The sequence below is a fragment of the Monodelphis domestica genome, chromosome 1 (genome assembly GCF_027887165.1).
Source record: "Monodelphis domestica isolate mMonDom1 chromosome 1, mMonDom1.pri, whole genome shotgun sequence".
In the NCBI taxonomy this organism is placed as follows: domain Eukaryota; kingdom Metazoa; phylum Chordata; class Mammalia; order Didelphimorphia; family Didelphidae; genus Monodelphis; species Monodelphis domestica.
Window position 1 is genome coordinate 354912835 of NC_077227.1, and position 21423 is coordinate 354934257.

At 35.4% G+C, this 21423-nt stretch overlaps 1 protein-coding gene across 7 annotated transcripts in view; it reads right to left on the bottom strand.

Moving 5' to 3' along the window:
• Nucleotides 1-1125: 1125 nt before the first annotated feature.
• FAM114A2 (family with sequence similarity 114 member A2) overlaps nucleotides 1126-21423 on the bottom strand; it is a 30802-nt gene continuing 10504 nt past the window's right edge. For 6 of the 7 annotated variants that reach the window (XM_056811493.1, XM_016427666.2, XM_007473923.3 and 3 more), the window contains exons 7-14: nucleotides 20724-20882; nucleotides 16912-17035; nucleotides 14705-14784; nucleotides 10212-10331; nucleotides 9694-9833; nucleotides 5663-5735; nucleotides 4024-4077; nucleotides 1126-1843 (exon numbers count right to left, since the gene is read on the bottom strand). In XM_056811493.1, coding sequence (XP_056667471.1) covers nucleotides 1739-1843; nucleotides 4024-4077; nucleotides 5663-5735; nucleotides 9694-9833; nucleotides 10212-10331; nucleotides 14705-14784; nucleotides 16912-17035; nucleotides 20724-20882 — 855 coding nt within the window. In that variant the 3' untranslated portion in view covers nucleotides 1126-1738. The remainder of the gene's footprint in view (nucleotides 1844-4023; nucleotides 4078-5662; nucleotides 5736-9693; nucleotides 9834-10211; nucleotides 10332-14704; nucleotides 14785-16911; nucleotides 17036-20723; nucleotides 20883-21423) is intronic. The other variant, XM_016427668.2, reaches the window with a different exon arrangement.

Sequence of the window (21423 nt, forward strand, 5' to 3'; positions counted from 1 at the left end):
CTTAAGAGGTTAAACGGTCTGTCCAGGGTCATAGAGCCAGTATGTCAGAGGTGACTCTTAAATCCATTATTATGCGATGCTGCCAGCCATGAGCAAACATGAAATGTATTAATCTAGAAATCAAAAGGACCTTGAAACAGAGCTCACATGATAAGAGCTAGAAGGAACCTTGGAGATCATACAATTCAATTCCTTATATCTTATAGATGAGGAAACTGAAGCCTGGTGTGGGGAAGTAACTTGTCCAAGGTCACCTTCCTATGGATCTGATTCAATTGGTAGGGGGAGGGTTAGGGGTTAGGAGCAGATAAGATATTATATTATACAAGAGATTCAGTTACAACTAATGACAGATAAACTCCCTGAAAGCAGGGATTGCTTCATTTATTATATTTGTATCCTCAGCATCTAGCACATTGGCTAACACATAATAGGTACTTAATAAATGCTTGTTGATTAACTGATTGAAGACTATACACAATGGAAATCTATGGCTTATACTCATATCTGATAGGACAAAATTATAAAACTATGTAGAAGAATTTGAACACCAGTTAAAAGTTACCTCTAATAGAATTAACCTTGTACATAACATATATATGAAAAGCATTCTGGAGTGATTCATGACAAATGTGTATATATAAAACAATTTATTAGAGTTGTACTTAAAAGGTAACCTCAACTGATTTGATTGTTGTTTGGAAGTTGTAAGGTAATAAATAACCATCTGTCACAGGAATGTGTCGGTGATCATTTTTAAAAAATAGATCACTACTAAAAAACATAAATAAGAGGCATATATGGAAATAAAAGCTAAGTCAATTCTGGCATTCAATAGCACAATAAAGACTATGCGCCATTTCCAAGTTTTACTTTTCTTCCTGATATATAATTAAAAGAGCAAGAGCTAAGGATGAGGTCAGTTCTTCATTTTATGGCACTAAAAGCCAGCCTTCACCCACAGTAAGATTAATGCCTGTTCAAATGTAACACTCTAAATCTCTTCTCAATGCTAAATGTTTACTAGGAAGGAAAAAAGCAGTTGGGGGTTGTATTGTAGCCATATTCAAGGCCTGGGTGACAAGATGTAATCAGCAGAATATATATAAAGTCTAACAGCCATCATACAGCTAAAGTTTTTATTCTGGGAAGGAAAAAAGTATGTGACATTACGAGATAAAACAAGAGGATCTGGGCATACAAAATTAAATTCTTTTTCATACACACAACTAAAGATCTGTGTACTGCCTGAAGAAAAAAAGCTGTTTTCCAAGATCCAGTTTTTCCCTTAGCAAGGATTGGTAGTGTTTGGCCTGTATACATCATGTCAAAGTGGAACAGATGTTTTTGGTTAAACATCACATTGGCAGAAGATGCTAACCTTTTTTTCAAGAGCTATTCATTTTGGATCTTCTCCAAAAGTCTTCTTTTGAAGCATTGATTAATGCCCATAACTATCTGTATTGGTGGAAAAAGGAACTGAACTGTCTTGGTCAAACAATGAAGGCAATTGATTAACTCTTTTAGCCTACTAGACTGCCTGGTTGTCTTAAGACTATAGAAATTTCCTTCTACCCTCTCTTTTGCTTCTGCATCATCAGGACAATAAGGCCCAGGAGTGGTCTGACACTTTTCAGCCATTGGTGGAAGTTCAAGGTCAAAACTTTATTGTCCTTAAACGTTTCTTCTTATTGGCTTCTGTAAATGAGGAATTCCCTCTCTTCTGCTAGTATGGAGCTCACTGTGACTGTGATGATTCAATCTGACTCTGAATGAGGGAGATTTCAAGCACCGGAAGAAGTAACTGAAAGGCATCCTGGACATATGAAGCACTATTGGATGCCTGTTGAGATTGAAACAAAAAAAAAAGGAAGGTCACTTCAAAGAAAAAAATGTAAGAGTAAATTACTTTTGCACCTAGTGATTTAATTTGTGCTAAAATCATCTTTTCCAGTGAAAAAGCTTTTTAACGGAAGAATAAAAGACACTTTGAGGTTTTTTTATTATTTCTATAAGTTTTGTCTGTCTTCCACCAATGCAAATCATAAGCCTTGCATATCTTAAGTGGCAGTTTTTGTGAATTCTGCAATCAAAAAAAAAAAATTTCATCACTTGGTGGCCAACCTTTCAGTAACATCCCAATCTGTTGTTGGGTCGAACCTGAAGACTTTTCTAACTTGCTATACCTTACCAGCATCTGTGCTTTCCTATAATCCTTTGAGGAACCAGAATTACCTCAGTGCTATGAAGAAGCATCAGAGGAGGACTTTAATGGAAGAATATAATAACTTATTATTAACAATAATAGCAGTTATTATAATAGAGTGCTTTGTGGTGACAAAATGATAATCTAGGATCACAGGATCCACATAGACTTGGAGCTAGAAGGGACTTCTGAGGTCTTCTAGTCCAACCTCATTTTATGGAGGAGGAAATTAAGAGCTAGAGAGGTTAAGTGGCTTATCCAACATCATACAAGTAAGAAGTTGAGAGCCAGGGTTCAAACCAAGGTCCTATTACTCCAAAATGAAGTGTTTTCACAGGCACTTAGAAATATTTTCATTTCCTCCTCACAATATCCCTGGAAAGTAGATTAGGGAGTACAAATATTGTTATTTCCAACAAGAAAACAGGTTCAGAGAGTAAAAGTGCCTAACAGTCATCTAAGTCCAATTCTACATTTTATAGATGAAGAATCTAAAAAACAGAGGGACAGAGAGGTAGAAGACTTCTTTAAAATTAGTATTTTCAGTTTTTATGTTGGTAATTTACTTTCCAATTGTTAAGTTACTCAAAACCAGACTTTGATTTTAAAATTTTAAGAAAATTAATTTCTTCCAAATTCTTTAAATGTTGAATCATAATGATTTATAAACTATAGTCTCTGGCAAGAGTATAAACCTTCTTGGCATTTCGCGGCACTACAATCCTAGGTAGTTTTTTTTGCTGCTGTTGTTTTTTTTTTAATTTCCTGAAGAAAAGCAGCTCCCAAAGAAATACATCTAAAGAATAATTCGGAGCCTGAAATAAGCTGATAAATGCAAAATTCTAAGGTCAACCATAGGCCAGTTGAGGCACAATAGTTGTAGGAATTGGCAAGGAGAGTGCATTAGCCAAGGTCAATATTATGGCAAGTCAGAGCTATAGCAATGTTCACTTCCTTAGCTCCCTTCTTATCTGTTTTTTGAGGAAATGAATATGTGTATGAAAAAGCAGAGCCAAGGTAGAAAATCTGGGGTAGGGAAGTTGTTAGCATTGCTCCTGGAGGAGATAAGCAGCAAGAATGGGAAATCCCTTCTCTGGACTGACTTTCCCCTATGGACACTAGTCACTATGGCTTAAAGAGGTAAGAGAGGTAGGACTGTGATATGATAGGGCCCCATCTAGAAAAGGTCATTCTTCTGAATTTAGTAGAACTGTCAGACACCCTTTCTAGATGGCTATCATCAATGCTTTCTCAAATAGCACTGGAGTTCTACATTTCATTTCATATAGCATAGAATATATAGAGGAGTTCTGAATGTCTGGAGACTGCAGAGGTACAGATTTTAAAAAACAAAGCACTTTTTTAAAAAGCAAGGGAACTGTAAGAAATTAAAAAAAAATTCTCCTAATGAAACTTTACTCTTTTTGGAAGTCATACTAGTCTATGATTTTCATCCCCATCAATGTTTACCATTATTCTAAGAGGGGTTTCATTACTGAAAATTTTCCATTATATGATACCAAAGGGGTAGCTCAATATCTTCCCCAACACATACATACTATTTACACCAGACTTCCAATTTTATGCTCTTAATGTAAAGGTAAATGTAAAAAAGTTTTTAAAAAATGTAAAAATGTAAAAAAATATAAAAAATGTAAAGAAGACAGGCAAGATATAGATGAGAGAATGAATAGCTAAATCAACAATATCCATAAATACATTTATTATCTGAGTATGAAAAAGTCACTAGTGAAAGAATCAGAAAATACCCTTGAAGCATAAAACTTTGCTAAAGATTTTTAAAAATGGAAACTCACCTCTAGAAACACACCAGTTATTAGTGGATTAAGCACATCTGCCTTTTCTTTGACCTGGAATAAATGTAAAAAAAATTAATTTGTCCATAGCACTTAGATAATTAAAGCAGTAATGGTAGCTTACTTTTCCATGCTGTTTTATAGTTTATAAAATACTTTCTTCAAAGTGACCCTGTAAGACTGATAGTATAAGTACTGTGACTGCCATTTTACAGAAGAAAGAATTAAGGCCTGGAGAAGGAAAGTGATTTGCCCATGGTTAAAAATCTGGTAAATAATAGAATTGGGACTCAAGTGATAGTCTTCTAATTCCAAGCCTAGTACAATGCCCAGAATACTTCAGTGTTTTTATAGGATGTATACAGAAATATGAAACACTAAAGGATACATTCAGGAACTTTTCAGATGAGTTGTTAGGAAAGCTTTAGAAGAAAATGAAGCCACCTAACAATAATAAGGAGGTATCATTGTGAGGAAAGAATACATGCTGGACAAAAGATTAACATACATCTGAAAACACTAGAAGGAACTCTGGAACATAAAATACAGAATGTTGGAACTGACAGAGACCTTAGAATAAGGATTTTTTTTACCTGTCCCTCCAACATCCCCAATACAACTGAAAGAAGGGAGGAAGAGAGGGAAGGAATTCCTACTTGCTTTGGTATATGAAATTCCCACCCTGGTCACATCCAAAAATGTAGAACACAGAATATAAAAGCAAGAAGAATCCTTAAAATGTTAGGACATTGAATATAGGACATATTGAATATAAAACATTAGAGAGTCTAATGACCTTAAAAATCATTTGGTCTAATTTCATCATTTTCCAGAAGAAGCTGACATTCAGAGGGACAATAAGCACTCAAATATCTTTTGTACAGTTAGGATTCTGAATTTTTATTTTGATAATTGCCATTGTAACTACAGCATTTGCACCGGCTATTGAGACTTGTAAGACCCATATTCTAAGTATATAGAGAATTTAAAAAAAATTAAAATGTCATAGTCTGATTCAGGATGCCAGAGTGAAAGAATCATAGAGCTGGACTACTCACAAACTCCAGAAATAATAAAAATGAGGCAAAGCTAAGAAGGCACATAGGAAAATTAAAATGCAACTAAAATAAAAAGGAGCAAAGCAAAGAAAAATCAAACAATTTTAAAACATTACAGAAAATTGAATCAAATAAATACTAGAAACAACAGAGATGGGAAAAGAATTCAGAGGAGATATTTAAGAGTTGTCCTCAGAAAGATAATTGTTGCATTCAAGGAAAATGAGCAAGAATTGGTAATACAAAAAGGAACAAAAACAAATCATAAGGCTTAATAAAACAAAAGCATGAAGAAAGAAAAACAGAAAAGTTAAGAATTAAAAAGAAGCAAAAAAAAACTAACAAATAAAAAATACTGACAATTCCTCAAAAACTCCAAAAACCCTAACAACAAAGAGGTTACTATATACTATAAATACTATAAATTGGAAAAACACAAGGATCAAAGATAGTTTTCAGGTTCTAAATTTTAGTTATAGAAACAAAACATACTGTGTACTTCAAACATATATCAAGGATAACAAAAGAATTGCAAAAAACAGTCAGAAATTCCAACTCAATGAAAATGAAGCAATTCTTACCCCAACAGTTGTCAGGCATGTGGCAAACTCTTTCGACACTGAAGACAATTCTTTACACAACAAAACTGTCATTCTGAGGAAGTAAAAAGGAAAAATCAAGTGTTTCTTTCCTAAATCTATGGGATGTATTTCAAAACCCCGAAAAAGAAACAACCTCAACATGTGCCAAATGTGAATGTTAAGAGTTTTCTAAGGAGATAACTGTTTATGTCAGGAACCAAATATATAAGAAATTTCAGAAACTTTTTTTTTTGAGACTAAGTTTCCCTATCTCACCCAAATTGGAAGTAAAGAAGACACTCTCAGGTCCAGATTCCATCAAGGCCAATAAGACATACTCCATTTCCAACCTGGGGATGTCACCCTTCTCCATTCAAATTTGGTAGCCCCCACTATAGCGGGGGAAGGTCTCAAATCATACTGGTACCAGAATTAGTGTGAATACTCAGTGCACCTCAGAAGTCCCCAGCTTAAGCAATCCAGCAGCCTCCACCTCCTCAATAATATGGATTTATAGGTATGTGCCATCATGCCCAGCTCAGAAACTTATTTCCAAAGAATGGCCTCTTGATAACCAGTATGCATATCAATTCAATTCAAGTAACTATTATATGCAGTAAAAAATGTTTAGGATAAATGATATCAACTGAGTTCACTCTGATGTTCAACAATATTTGTATTCTCCTTTTCCTGACTTCTTATTTCATTTTCTTCTCTAATCACCAACACTCACAGATGACTTGGCCTCAAACTTCACTGAGAAGCTTGATATCATTTGACTCACATCATTAAATTCTCTGTCTTTGTCTCTATCTCTTCCTTACTCTCTCTCTCTCTCCCTCCCTCTAACCATCCAAATAATATCACATAATGGTTAATCCTAGTCTTTACCAAGACTAATAACTCTACCTATACCTGTGATTCCATTCTTTCCTCTAGGCCTTGCCATTCAGTGCTAAGCTTCTTTAAAAGGTTGTCTATACCCAATGTCCCCAGTTCTTCCATGCAGATGATATTCAAATCATCAGGTATGATTTATCTTCTGTCTTCTGAACCAACAATCTCCAGCTGCTCATGTGCCTGAGCCTCTACAGCAGGGGTACCCAAACTTTTTACACAGGGGGCCAATTCACTGTCCCTCAGACCATTGAAGGGCCAGACTATAAAAACCTAACCCTAACCCTAACTGGGCAGCAGTATTCACAGTGCAGAATCCCCTTCCCCAGATTGTCACTCACCATGCTGACATCTTCCATTGTGCAGCCACAAAATTCTTTGCGTGGCGCCTCATTCTAAGGCACCACACAAAAGATTATGTCATCGGAAGTAGTACTGTATGTGAGTGACACCGTGCTTTGCAGCACAGTGCTCCTCTCACTGACCACAAATCAAAGAGGTGCCCCTTCCAGAAGTGTGGTGGGGGCTGGATACATGGCCTCAAGGGGCCACATGTGGCCCACAGGCTGTAGTTTGGGGACCCCTGCTCTACAATTTAAATACAAATGATCTTCTAAAACTGATCTCTTTTCCCTAAGCATGTGCTCCTCTTTATGATTTCACCATTTCTGTACCTGATCCCATTTCATCCAATGTCTAGTACCCCAAATCTTAGGGTTATTTTTCATTCTTAATTTCTTTTTACCTCTCACATTAAATTAGTTGCTAGTTCTTGCTGCTTGCTGCTTGCTTCTAACTGCAAAATCTTTCCCACCCATCCCTATTCCCACTGCTATGCAGGCAGCATCCTAGTATAGACTTTCATTCAGATGCCTTAACTTCTATAAGATTTTTATATTTCTTACATCTCTTAGTGGCTTCCTATTATCTGCTGAGTTCAAATTCGTTTCCCTCATATTCAAGGCCCACTGAAATCTGACACCATCCTACCTTTTCAGGCTTATGTTATTTTTCTCCACACACTATATTCCAAACTAAACTACTTTTCTGCCACAACCTCCAACTTAGCCTGTACTCTCACACCTTCACACCTCTGCTCAAGTTGTACCCTATACATTCCTAGAGCATATACCCTCCTTCCCTAACATCATAGGTTCAAGTTGGCAAATATTTGTTCAATGGATCAAAACATTTATTAGGTATCTAATATGTGACAGAAGCTGCAATAGGTGGTGGCAATACAAAGACAAAGTAAAACAGTCCATGGCCTCAAAGAGTTAACATTCTACTGGGAATAGCATGCACACATAGAAGTATATGTATATATGTATATAAAGATTAAATAAAAGTTGGAAAGACCTATATGAATTGATGCAAAGTGAAATAAGCAGAACCAGGAGAACACTGTACACAGTACTAGCAATATTAGGAATCAATTGTGAAAGACTTAGTAACACAATGATCCAGGACAATTCTGAAGGACTTATGGCAAAGAATGTTATCCATCTCCAGAGAAAGAACTGTTGGAGCCATAATATAAATCAAAGGACACAATTTTTCATTTTACTTTATTTCTGTTTTTATTCTGGTTTTGGTTTTATATGAATATTCTCTTACAAAAATGAACAATACAGAAATATGTTTTGCAAGATAATGCCTGATCAAATTGCTTACCATCCCCAGGAGTGGGGAGGGAAGAGAGGAAGGGAAACAATTTGGATCTTATAACTCCAGAAAAAATAAGTGGAAAATTATTACATGTAAATGGGAAAATAAAATATTTTTTAAAGAAGAAGAATAAAAAGTAACTTCATTAGAGGGATGGGGAAGCACTAACCATAGAGGAGACAAAGAAAAGCTTCCTAGAGGAGATTAGCCCCTGAATTGTGCTTTAAAGGAAGCTGGGAATTCTCCAAGGCAGAGAAGAAGAGGAAGAACATGGCAGACATGAAGAACAGGTAACTGAGGGGGGAGATGGAATACCATGTACTCAAAGAGTTAGTCAAGTTGACTAGAACATCATGTGTAATAAGGGAAGTAATGTGGAATCAGACTGGAAAGATAAGTTGAAGGTAGGCTGTAAAAGGCTTTAGATGCCGTACAAAGTAAGCTTAAAATATACTTAAAGATGACCATGTTGTTTTCCTTGAAAGAACTCTAAGCTCCCTGAGAATAGGGTTTCATTTCTTAGTATTTAAACTACTTAGTAAGCATTTAATGTTTACTGACTATTGCCCATTGGAAGTCAATTTTTCATTCTGCTATGGACTACCTTCCATAGAACATGGCAAACAGCTAGACTAGCCAATGACTGAGTTCCTTTAGCAAACTTTGTCATGTAGCTCATACAGTCCTGTAATATGGGCACAGTACTGAAAGAGATTAGTTACAACATAATACTTCAAATGATTTATAACTTCATTGACACATGTCCAGAAGTCTTCAAAGTCCATCCTTCTAAGTCTGGGCCCTTCTACAACTAATTAGCTAGGCTGGTCTTTAGAGGCAGACCCACAGACCATTAATGAGCCCATACAGAAAATTCAGCTTTGTTAGGACTTACCAGATTTTGCATTTCATCAACATAGCACTAAGAGCCCAGTCACCTCCAGGTTTTGATGAACCATATCAAGAGAGGCCTCTGGTGGAGGAGGCCAGTACTACAATGGCATATTTTAAATATATCTCAATGAATCCCTGAAAATCTTCACAATACTTTTTAGCAACTAGCCTTTTTATTTTGTGTGTAGATAAATCACACTTTTATTTTTAAAAAGCATTATTTTTTAGAACTTGAGTTTTTATTATATTTTTGTGTATACTTTGTAAAGATAATTGCATTCAGTATTAAAATAATATCTTGATATAAGGTAAACTTTGCCAGCAAGTAATTACAGATCTACATTTGTTCTTTACTTTTGGAACATCTATTTTGGATAGTGGCTTCACAAAAAGAAAGAAATTCATCTATTAAGTAAACCTCAAATTAAGCCAATTTAAACCATCAGAGTAGTTGTGAGCTGAGTAGGCAAGTTTTCAATCTGTGGGGGAAAAGCTAAAGAAGGACTAATGACTGATACTGATTCACACAAGACAATAGTTGTAATTTTACAAAGGATACTCATAATACTCACTGGGAAAGGGCTTTGCTTCTCTTTAGAGCAGTTATCTCCTGTTTTTTCCCATGCAGTATCAATGCTGCTGTTTTATGGAACATTTCAATGGAGTAGGCTGTCAGTTCCGCCAGGCTTTGGATGGCAAATGCATGAATATCCTGGGAGACAAAGAAAACTACTTATCTTCCTTTAGTAGGTAATTTTTCTCAAAGAAACATCATCTTTTTCACTTTGTGGTGAATAATTTGATATCCAACACCTTGAATCATATAAGTCATTTGAACAGATGATCACAGAACACAGAACATCAGAGCAGGAAAGGACCTTAAAATATAAGATATAAGAGCTGGAAGGGATTAGGAGATAACTTACATCTTCATTTCATAACTAATGACACTCAAAGCCACATAGCTAGTAAACAACAGATTAAATCTTAGCAATTACCAAATTGCTACTTCTAAGCATAAAGCTGAATATAATAATGCTTACATTTCAAACATACACTAAAAATAATATTTTCTGCCTTATTATTTTACCTCTATTGTTTTTTTATCTTCTTGTTCTGGATTCTCCGGCTCTATCTGTTTTCCTTCTTCTTCCTCTATTAAAGATTTGGAACTAGACATCCTGATCCATTCGTGAACGGTATTTCTTGCCTACGTATGTATTTAAAAAATAAAATAAAATAAAATAAATGCTCATCAAACCAACAAGACATTAATAAGGACTCTTCTTGCCCCAGAAGAACAAACTGATATCCATAAAAAAGAAAGGGTTGGACTCAATAATTTCTGATGTTCCCTCCAAATAAGGCCACAAAAAAGTCCCCACCATGCCTGTGGTTACAGAACATATTTAGCATTGGCACTATGCTTTGGCATAAAGCAATAAAAACACTGTGGCAAAAAAATCTAATCCAAGACAAATGTCTGTCAGCTTTCTCATAATATTAATGCCACCCAGTGGCTCAGAACAGTATTACTTGCTGACAGAACAGGAGAAATCCCTTCTAGAATCCTAAAATTATAATAACCTTAGAATCTTTCTAGACTAAATCCTTCATTTTTCAGATGAGGAAACAAATACCCAGGAATATGAAATGATTTGCACAAGGTCCCACAGAAAGTAAGTAGCAAGGTCTAGATTTTTAGACCCCAGTTTTTGAGACCATCTGTCTATGTTCTCTGTACTTCACATATAATCTCTCATATAAAACAGTACATAAGTACAGTTAGTACTAGGGGTAAGGATAGAGACTGAACCTGTGATTTCCATTGAAATAGGGAGGCTACAAGTCTGGAAGGTCCCTCTAGTTGATAAAGTCAATCAATCAGTAAACAGGCATTTTTTTTTTGAGTGATGACCTTGGACCAGGTACTGTGCCAAGCACTGGGGATATAAAAAAGGCAAAAAAGAGTCTTTGTCCTCAAGAAGCATAATTTGAAGAACCTAGGGAGGGTAAGTGTTATCATCCTCAATCCATGGATCAAAACACTGAGGTTCAGGGAAGCCCATGGACAGCTAGATTATAGTGCCTTAACAGAGGGAAGTTATAAACTACAGAGAGGCCAGCTCATAAAGAAGCATGGACCTACTTAGGACTCCTTTGGACTGTGACAGCTCTTACAAGAATAGATATCAATTAATTCAAGTGCCAATGAAAACTCCCTGCCATATTAAGCATACTATATAGTTTGATAACTTCTAACATAACTATTTAGCTCTCTGTTAAGTACACTAAAAACAAGCCTTCTGTATCTTTATTAGGGACTCAGAGCTCAGATTAGAGCATCTCCAAATCCTAAAAGTATGATGTCAGGCACCTTAGCCATCAGCCACAAAACAATTAGATGATAAGTTGCTATTACTGATTTAAGTAATAATAATGATGATGATGGTGATAATTACTGATAATAATAATAGTATTTATATAGTGCTTTAAGGTTTGCAAAGCACTTTACATGTTACCTCACTTAATCCTCACAACAACCCTGTGAGATAGGTGCTATTATTATCCTTTTTTGTGATGAAGAAACTGAGGAACAGAGAAGTTATATACATGACTTGTTCAGGGTCACACAGCTAGTAAGTGTCTATGGCAGAATTCAAACTAAAATTTTCCTGATTTCCAGGCCCACCTAGTGCTACCATTTAGTAAAAACAATTCTTTATATAGCAATCTAAAGTTTCAGAGCACTTTACAGACATCTCATTTGAACTCCCATCAACCCTCTGAAGTAGATTCTAAAGGGTATTATCCTCAGATTACAGATGAGGAAACTGAGGCACAAAGAAGTGATTTGCCCAGTCACACATCTGGCTCATCCTAACTCCAAGTGCAGACTTCTTATCTTTCATACATCCTTCCTATTATTTTATTATTGTTATTACTAGTAGTAGTAATAACTAATATTTATATAGCAAATTAAGGTTAACAATATACATTTACATATATAACATTACATATAGAGCCTCATTTATTCTTACAACAACCTTGGGAGGTAGGTATTATTATTATTATCCCTGTTTTACAGATGAAGAAGCTAACTCTGAGAAAGTATGCCATTTTCACAGCATCACCATAACAAATATGCCTGAGGCAAGATTTGAACTCAGGTGTGTTGCCTCCAAATTTAGTTCCATTATCTAATGCTGCCTCTAATAGAATAATAATAAACATTTGCATAATGTTTTATACTTTTCTTTTTTCCTTTTAATACTGGGTTTCCCTAATTCAGCCAGATCAGAAGTGTTATGCAACTATCCCCAAACCTGCTGCCTGATACAGGAACTTGGACTGACTGCTTTGGACCCCAGGCTGCTTCTCCTTCCTCAGGCAGCCTGATGACTCCCAGGGCTCACCATTATTGCCACTGGTCTTAGTGCAGCAGACACCTGATTGGCTTTCGGCCACTACAGCTCAGAGCTTGAGAGCCTAAGTGATCTAGCAGCACAGCCTCCTCAGGAGCAGGGACTATAGATGTGAGCAACCACACCAAAATTTATACTTTTCAAAGTACTTTTGTATGCATTGTCTCATTTGATCCTCACAACATCTCTGAGACAAAAGGCATGGAATATTAAATGTATTTTATAGCTGAGGAAACAATCTCAGAAAATTTAAGTAATTAGCTCAATGTTAAAGGGCAAAAGTTATTATTCTCATTTTAAAGACAAGAAACTGAGTTTCACAGAAGTAAGAAATATGTCAAGGTCATACAATTTATGTGAATTATCCAGTCATAGTGCTTGTAAACAGTAAAGTCAAAGCACAAACCCAAGTGCCCTAAAAATCTTTCCTCTTATGGAGGAACCTAAGACAAATTGGGCCCACTGAGGAAAAGAAGCCATAAAGACATGCTTATGAGCTTGCTTGAGATTTCTTTGGCAAGGCCAAAGTCTTGAAATAGCAGCTCAAAAACTATTGTCTAGTCATAACCAGAATACAGACATCTCTTGAAAAGCTTCCTTCATAATATCCTTGAGCTGTTCATTAATTTTGATGACCAAAACAGCTTCTGTAATGTCATGATCAAATGACTCTGACTTTCTTTTCCCCTAATTCCTGTAAATCTCTAAGTTATTGTCAATATTCCTCAATTGCTTGAGTTTGTAGAATTGCCTTAGAAATGTTTTGGGTAAAACCTTTTTCATAAACAATATGCTGTAGGAAAATTATGCCTCTTAAATAATGTAATGCTTAAAACTCTATATTCTATAAAAATCTTGCTCTTTGTCATTATAAATGGTAGACCTAGCTACAAAATCATTGTGCTGTTGTTGCACTCGCTCAGGGTCCCTCCCAGTTATTCAGGTGTTTGCTCTTTCTAACTCTATTTTTTCCTCTCTCTCTCTTTTACTTTTACTTTTGCTTGCTTAACAAGAAGCTTGGCTCTTTAGTAAGCTGGCCTCTTTAGTAATCTTCTTTCCACCACCACCACCACCCCCCCCCCCACAGCTGTGATGGTGTGGCTGTGATGATGGGTTTTACCTCTGGTTACCTGGCCCTCACATCTTTTTCACTTGGCAGCCTTCCAGTCCAATGTTCTTTTCATTACACCGTGCCCCTAGTTTTTTAGACAATGTGCTGCTCTAGAATATCCCCTGGTTCCTTGAGAGTGACTATGCAGAGACTATTCCAAATGCTGATTTTTAATACCCAGACATCACAACTTGCTGAAAGCAGTTCCTGCTATGTACTAGAGAAAGGTGGCCCAAGGATTGGATACTTGGAATGCTAGCTGCATTTTAATTTTAATTTTCTTGGGGTTTAAAAAATTTTTAATTATCATGCAAAACACTTCCATATTGATCACTACTGTAAGAACACACACACACACACACACACACACACACACAACCAAACCCCCCCAAAAAAACTATAAATGCACTCTGGAGGTAGATAGCATTCATCCTTCAGGATTGTCCTTGGGTTTTTTTTTTCAATTTTATTTTAAATAAATATCTTTTAGCATTATAATAATCATCCTTGGACTATCAGAAAACTGGTGTGAATAAAGAACTGATCTTGGAGACAGAATGACCTGAGTACTAGTCAACCTGTGACATACTGGATATGCAACCTTGGACAAATCATATAATCTCTCAGTGTTCTAGGTAACTCTTTAAATCTGTGGTTGCAGAGAAGATGCCAACCTGAATTGGTAAAAATGGTTTCTTTATCTGAGAATTTCCTATACTAATGAAATCATAGGTAAGTAATCCCCATCTTCTAACCCTAGATAACCTACTTCACAGAACTGTAGGGAAGAATAAATGTGAGGAAACAGAAGTAATAATTGAGATAATAACCAATATTTATTAAGTGCCCACTATATGTAGTATACTGTGATAGGCAGTGGGAAAATAAAAAGAAAAATATTATAGGATCTACTAGAGAGGAAATAAAAGAATAAATCCTTAATACTTATGATATGTCTACTACAAGTTTAGAATCATCTATCCAAACTCTTGTATGTCTATTCTACTTATACTTAAAAAAAGAAATTGCCAGGATGGAATGACTCACTTTGGTCAGTTTGTCGGGTCTAGTAGAAACACGCAGCTGGGAGAACAGCTCTGTTATCTCTGAAGTGAAATCTTCATCTTCTAAAAGACAATCAGAGGAGACAATGTCAGAGAAAACACTATAGATAGACCTGTAAGATATGTAAGTCACAAATACCACAGTTTACTCAGTGTAGGCAAAGTATGTACAACCCAGAAGATGTTGTGAGGCCACTACTCCTATCAATAGAGAATATGTGCTCCCAAAGTCTATCTCTAGCAGGTGATCAAGACCATCTAAAATTTCTAACAGGTAACTGGGATCACTCCAAAAACCTTTACAAGATGCACCTAACAGAAATGCAAATAGATAGTCACCTAGAATACATACTCTGCTACTTTCAGCCCATTTCTCTTTCAAAGCCCTTCTCTGACTTCCTCTCTATCACTGTTAGTCTACACCAGTATTTCCCAGACTAACTTGGTCCAAGGATATGGAAAACTTCTGGGATAAAAGGAAATTTTAGAGCAAAGAGAGGAAAAGCATAAGAGGTAGTGTGGGGTGGTGGAAAGTGTGCTGGATTTCAAGTTAATAATACCTGATATGCCATTTGTAACATAGCCCACATATGCTACTTGTAACCAGCAGGACCTTGCACCTCAGTCTCTGCATCTATAAATGGAATAGGATAACCTCTGGGGTACATTATACCTCTAGATGTATGATCTATATAATCCAAATCCAGGGCTACTTCCATGCTAATGAATTGCTAATGGGAACTGATGCCTACAAAAGCTGTGAACATTTAGTTCCGTGGCCTGTAGTCCCCAGTGGCCTCAGTGCTATTTCTCTACCCAACTCAGATGGTAAAGGCTTTGTAAGGGGAGGGGTCCATAAATATCACAGTAGCATACTCAATTGAAGTTTATCACAAAAATCCCTGATCTACCATTTCAGATTACTGACTGCTGGTAGACAGGTAAGGGGACTAATTAGAGAAAAACAAAACCTGCACATCTGTTTAGAAAATTCCTTTGAGCACTTTAAACAGTATTTAAAGATTATAGTTTCTGATTACTTATGCAAAGGCAGATGTTGACTAGATGGAACAAACATCATTAGTGGCATCCTATATCAATAACTTAAATGAAGTTCATCAAAAACTGGGGATTATCACAGTATGGTTATATCAATGGAGTTATCACTCAGCAACTTGGGTAATGCAAATGAGATTGAGGTGCATACCACACCATACGCTGCCTCAATAACAATCACTAGCTCTATAAATCTGTATTCAAAATAATTGCTTTCTAATCATGTCAAGCATGATTACATACACTTATGTAAGGCAGCACTTCATTCATTTTGAGCTCACTTATCAGGCAACATGGCACAATCAAGAACTTCAAAAGAAAACCTCTGGGTAGCCCAAATGGAGTTGAATTCATTTTTTTGTGTAGCAGAAATCTTGAGGTCACCACACTTTAGTTTCCTGGAACCTGAGTAAGAAATGACATACAGAAGCCTCTGAAGGACAGTTTACTAACCTCAAGATTTTGTGGGTGGTAAAATGAAAAATAAGACTATAGAGCACTTCTAGAATTGCACAGAGTAAATAGTTTAAAATGCTTGTGAAGTAGAATAAGATAGGTCCTCACAGAGCTGGGTATATATTATAAAGTAACACACTGTCTAAAGCAAGATGCAGCAGAGTTTAGTGCAAAGAGTAATAACATTAAGACCCTGAATATCTAAAGCTGAGGTCCAGATCCTGGTCCAACAACCAAGTACATACAACCAGTAAAAAATCAAATTGGTATTGTGTTCTAATAGCTTATCTATAACCTTAACTATTGATGAAGGTTCAAAAAAAGTGAAAGGGGGGAAAATGCTTATTGCACATGCATTTTAGAAGAGTCACTATGGAATCAATTGAACACCATCGGTATTAGTTTCAAGCTCTAAATGTCCAGAAATTTAACTTAATCAGTTCATATCAGAGTTGAAAAATTGAATGGCTCTAACCAAACTAATTAAAGATTGGCTGATAAACCAGAATGTCAACTTGCTAAATTACAGTAGGAACTATGCCTTCTTTGTAAGGACCAAGAATACTTAACCCAGAGTAGCTGAGAGAATTCCAGTGGTCTAGAATTCTAAATTCAGTCTGTCTCAATGGTGATTATATTTCAGTACCAAAAAATAATTGCATTTATATATTAAATTACCCTTTTTTTCATCTTCCTCTTCATCACATATCTCAGCTAATGAAAAGGCTTCTCTGAGCTGCTCCAATTCAAGTTTGAGATTCACTAATTCTTCACCAGACAGGGAATTAGTGAGTGATTTCACCTGGTTACAAACAAGATATTCATAAAATATACACAAATATAAAAAAATTGAAGTGGATAAAGAATTCCAGTAAAGTTCAAGAAGTGCATTACTCTCATTTATATAGTGAAAGCACTTTACTCACAGATCATCAACACTTTAGTCACAAAAATCATGTGATAAACACAGTACTAGGTTTATCACCTGAAATCAACAGAGAGGCAGAGGACTAGTAGGACAGAATGTTGTATACATTGTAAATTTAGGTCATTCTATGAGATGTTTTCACTTAACTATTTTTGTTACAAGGAAGGGCTTAATCCTGGGGGTAATTATAGTGATATTAAAAATAAAAAGTATTAATGAATATACTTTTTAAAATATTATATAACTTTTACAGATAAGGACACTGGGGCTAATGATACAATTTTGCAGTAACAGCAACATCCTATCAATCAATGATAGTCATATTTACCAAAGTTTAAGGATCAGAAGTTAGTTTGACTCTTCAGAGGATAGAGAGATAACATATACACACATTTATTTATTTGTTTTATTTGGGTAAAACATTTCAAATATATGCAGTAATTCCAAATTATTTCCTAGATCAGAGCTTTTTAGAAAATTGTTAGTGCCTAATGACTGTTTTAGAAATACATATGAAATAATGAGTTAATTAATAATAAAGCAACTCATGGAAATGCCAGGTCAAGGTGAAGGAAAAAATAGCAGCTGGGCTATTGAAAACTCTGTTCCCAGGATTACTGAGAGAAAACACCTTACTTGGTCTATTTCTAATGATTATAAGGTTCAGATATGACATGAATTTTCACCGGTTGTCCTCCAAGCCTAGAATTCTTTTCCTCCTTGCCTCTGACTCCCAGCTTCCTTCAAGTCTCAGCTAAAATCCATTTTCTGCAAAACAGCCTTTCTCAATCTCCTTTAATGCTAATGTTTTCTTCTTAGTGGTTATCTCTGCATAAATCTTGTTTAAATATGGTTGCTTGCATGCTATTTCTCCCCTTTAGATTGTAAGCTTCTTGAGAGCAGAAACTGTTTTTGCCTTTCTTTTGTATCTCCAATGCTTAGCACATTGCCTGGTATATACTAGGTGGTTGTTATATATTGAACTGACATAAGGGATCTAGAGCCTTCATCCTTGAAATTCCCTTCCTGTTTAAATACTGATTTCCTGTTTTATTTCTGCCATACATTTTGGTTCAAACAAAAAACATACATTCTTTCAAAAGCTTTCAAATCCAAAACCTGGGTGTTGAAATTTCTAATCATGTTTACCTGAATTTTTTTCAAACTACATCAACCCCATAGCTACCACAGTAAGAGTCAAGAGTTGAACATAACATTTCAGTAAGTCCCAGCCAATTATTTTTCCTTCCTAACTAAATATGAATTCCTTTCTATATAAACATGGGTCTGTGAGTTTGACAACTGCTTACACACCCTAAGTCATCTCCCCAAAGTCCCAGACTGTATGACATATTTCTCTTCTCCCTACATTCCCTGTCATGATACTCCTTCACCCAACTCTCACATTAACTATGGTTTTTATAACTGATAAATAAATGTACACATACTAGTGTATCATCATGGTACAGAGAAGAGAAGGAAAAATCTGAAGTTTTGATAAGTATATTGCATGCAACAGTAACACAACAATAACACAACAGTAACACTGGCATAACACTAACAAAACAACATAACAGCATGAATAATAACATAACAAACACATATACACAAAAATATAAACATGGCTAGGTTACATTGATTCACTGGTTAAATGAGTGAAACAATGTATAGCTAGATACTAACAATGTTATAATTAGTTATAAAGTAGTTAGTTACTAACAAAAATAGTTAGCTACTTAATTTAGAATAGTAATAGTATAGGTAGATAAGATTAATTTTAGGAGATTTTATTAAAATAGGGCTGTAGTAGATAGATTATAGAGTTTAAGGTTGATAAGATAAGGGAATATACTGAACTACACTATAAAACATATTGCAACATACATAACATATATTATATAGCACATATGACATATAACATCACATATCACACAAAAATGTAAATGTTATGTAAATATATGTAAATAGTGTGTATTATAGTTAGAATTAGAAAATTAATTTATCATAGTGTATGTGTGTAACGTGTGTGTAAATGTGTAGTATATGTGCATGTGTATAGCATACATGTATGTATTGTATGTACATGTGTAAGATTTCTGTAGATAGATAATATTTGCTACGTTCTTAACATAGAATATGGTTATGTTTAATTTTCAGCTGTTGTTAAATGTAGTTTGCACAAGTAAGTGATGGTTTGGTTTTTTTTTTGTAAAACATGCAATGTTGTGTTTGTTGTATTTTTCAAAATTTGTCTAAGTTAGTTGTTTATGCATTGTAATAGTAGTAGAATTTTCTGTATTAGTTGATAAGAGCAGTATTTTATGATTTTACTGTGTTTATCTTTTGATTTTGATGTTATTTGCTTGTTTTGCTTTTGCATGTTTGATCTGTATTTTGCACTTTGTACTTGTTCATTGTACACTTTCCTTTTTTCCTTTCTTTCATTAAATCCCTAGAATAGGATAGTATTAGATAGGATAAGATAGATAGGATAAGATGAGTGTAAACTGTTTATTATTTGGGGTAGAAATTTTAGTTTAAGGAAAATATGTTTGTTAGTGCACAAATATCAAAATAGTGTTTTCAACACAATTTCAGCTTTGTGCAAAGGGGGAAACTGTTGTAAGGGATTTTACCAGGAACAGGAAATCCTGAAAACCAGGAAGTCATACAAGGAAAACCAGGAAGTCCTGGTTGTGTAGAGCAAGAGGGATTCCAGAATGTTGAGGAAGAGAGGCTGTTGCTTTTCCCTAACAGTCAGGAGAGCCCAGAGGGTTTTCAGTATGGTTATTCTGGGATGGACCCTGAGAACCAGTGATTCCCTCCCTGGTGTGCCTTCCTTGAGATTTTGCCTATCTCTGCTGTTAATGCTGCTGACTGGATGTTCAACAGAGCTGCTGGTGACTTCCTACTGAGACTGCTGATTGACCCAAAGAAGGACTCCAGTTGTGTGAGATCTACTTTGGCCTTGTTCTTGCTCCTAACAAACCCTCCCTAATCTTAATTAATAATTTAAGAAGTTAGTTTAGAATAGTTATAGGAAGTTATAAAGGTTTTAATCTCTGTTTTGGGGCAAAAGTTAGTTATTCCCCGATTCCCTTTCCCTTCTCCCTTTGATAAACCTGTTATTTTGTTATAGATTTATAGTTTTGAACCCTTATTTAACTCACCTATTTCAAAGCTCATAGTTACTATTTAATTAGAATGCTTTAAGTATGGACTTAAAGTATCAAAAGATTGCTAGGACCAATTGAGCAAAGTCTGAACAAGTGCCTCACTTAAGGGCTGGCCACCAAATAATGATTTTTTTTTAAGTCACAGAAATTAATGAATACTGCTTATAAATCATGGGAGTGTTGCATATAGACCTGCATTATGAGAAGGTACATCATAGAGAAAAAGTCATGGAGTATTTTTTCAAATGTCACTGAAGTATTAGTGTAATTTTTATATAATTATTTTTCAGTTTATACTACATAGTTTTTCTCTCTTCAAAGAGATCGCATTTAAGGAGTGAGCTTCCTACTTTGGAGAGCATTCTATATTCAGACTAATATAGTACCTTTATTTCACTCTCTCGAGAAAGCATCTCCAAAGCTTCTAGATGTGAAAGGCCTTGAAATTCATCAAAAAGTAAGCCATAATGAGCTTTCTTGTCAGTAGCCATGGTAACCTCATTGGCTGTCCTCAGCTCTTCCTTATCTTTTGCCTCTCTTAAAACCTGACAAGAAACAGAAACATTAAGCTTCAACAGTAGCTCAAGGGAGACTTTTAAAAACTGAGGAAATAGAAGTCAATATACATTTCAGGGGTGCAAACAGTGCAAAGTACTGACCTTTTAATTCATGGAATATTAAAGATGGAAAGGTCAAGGAGATTCATTGCAGAATTGGTCATAAGTATTTTGATACTGAGCAGCAAAAAATGAATACTTGAGAAGCCAACTATTTCTCAGAATGACTTTAACATCAACCTAATGTACACATATATAACTCAAAGCTTTGAATCTACTAATAAAATAGAGATATTCAAGGGCAAAAACTGAAAAGAAAAAAGAACCAGTCCCATTTCAGACCATTAGCTCTCTAACCATAGATTTATAGAATCTTAGTACTAGAAGAGATTTCAGAGCTCTCCTCACCCCCACCCAACCTCCCCCCACTCCCAAGCAGGAAGTAGAAATTATAGGATCATAGATTTAGAGCTGGAATAGAACTTAGAGGTCACCTAGTCCAATCTCCTCATTTTACAGATGGAGAATT